The sequence below is a fragment of the Morone saxatilis genome, unplaced genomic scaffold, assembly GCF_004916995.1.
Source record: "Morone saxatilis isolate NCDOM2014 unplaced genomic scaffold, NCSU_SB_2.0 Contig16, whole genome shotgun sequence".
NCBI classification, from domain to species: Eukaryota; Metazoa; Chordata; class Actinopteri; family Moronidae; genus Morone; species Morone saxatilis.
Genome location: NW_023339718.1, coordinates 27,795,890 through 27,796,820, shown reverse-complemented (window position 1 = coordinate 27,796,820; position 931 = coordinate 27,795,890). Strand labels below are relative to the sequence as shown.

The 931-nt window shown below is 37.3% G+C and overlaps 1 protein-coding gene across 1 annotated transcript in view; it reads right to left on the bottom strand.

The window, feature by feature from the left end:
* Positions 1-58: 58 nt before the first annotated feature.
* The window catches only part of LOC118325311 (PDZ domain-containing protein 2-like), a gene marked incomplete at both ends in the record, with an annotated part of 7,043 nt that continues 6,170 nt past the window's right edge, over positions 59-931 (bottom strand). The window contains 1 exon segment of the mRNA XM_035657936.1: positions 59-191. Within this exon segment, the coding sequence (XP_035513829.1) occupies positions 59-191 (133 nt within the window).

The following is a 931-nucleotide window of genomic DNA, read 5'->3' as shown; positions in this document are numbered from 1 at the left end:
GTGTGTGTGTTCTTGTGTGTGTGTGTGTGTGTGTGTGTGTGCGTGTATGTGCACTTACCCTGCTTGCCACCACCAGCTGGATGAGACCAGAAGTGGAGCGGAGGATAGCAACAGCCTCCTGATGAGTGAGACCCACCAGAGACTGACCATTAATCATCAGCAACTCGTCACCAGCGTGTAGACGACCGTCCCTGAAACACACACACATTGAGACACAAACACTGACTGTACATCACAAACTAAAGCTAAACTCATCTCCACCACCTCAGGTGCCTGAACTGTCACATATTGTATCAGACCTAGCATTCAGAGAGGGCACACTTCCATCAAGGCTGCACTTTTCAATTCTTTACAATTCTGGACTGAATATAGAGAGACAATCATGTGACACAACTTCCAGATGTATCTGATTTAAAGAAGTGTAGCATCTTAAGTATGAAAATATTGCATCAAGGCTAAAAACGTTACACCAAATTTAATCATAATCTGTTTACATATTTGAGATATTCTGCTTTCCAAAAAGCAAACAGACTAACTAATAAGACTTAAAACATAAGCTTCTTACTGAGGGAAAAATAATCAGGACCATGTGCTACAGTATGTAAGGTTCACTATACTGTAAGGCAACTAAATGTGAACAGCTGATTGGTCATAGATACATGTAGACAAACATATGTAGTTTATATATAGTAAGGTTATGATCACAAAGCTGTGAATTACTGAAAAAGCAAAATCCTTTGTAATAAATGTTTTGAAAAAATAGAATCAGTGAGAAGAAACAATGATGTTAAAGAAAACTTTTTGAAACACTTAATAATTCCATCAATCAGAGCACATATTATTATTGTACAGTAGGGAGTAGGGTTGAGCTTGACTGAAACAAGTATCCGGTAAAGGTAATTTACTTTTTACTAACTTTAAAAAAAAAAAA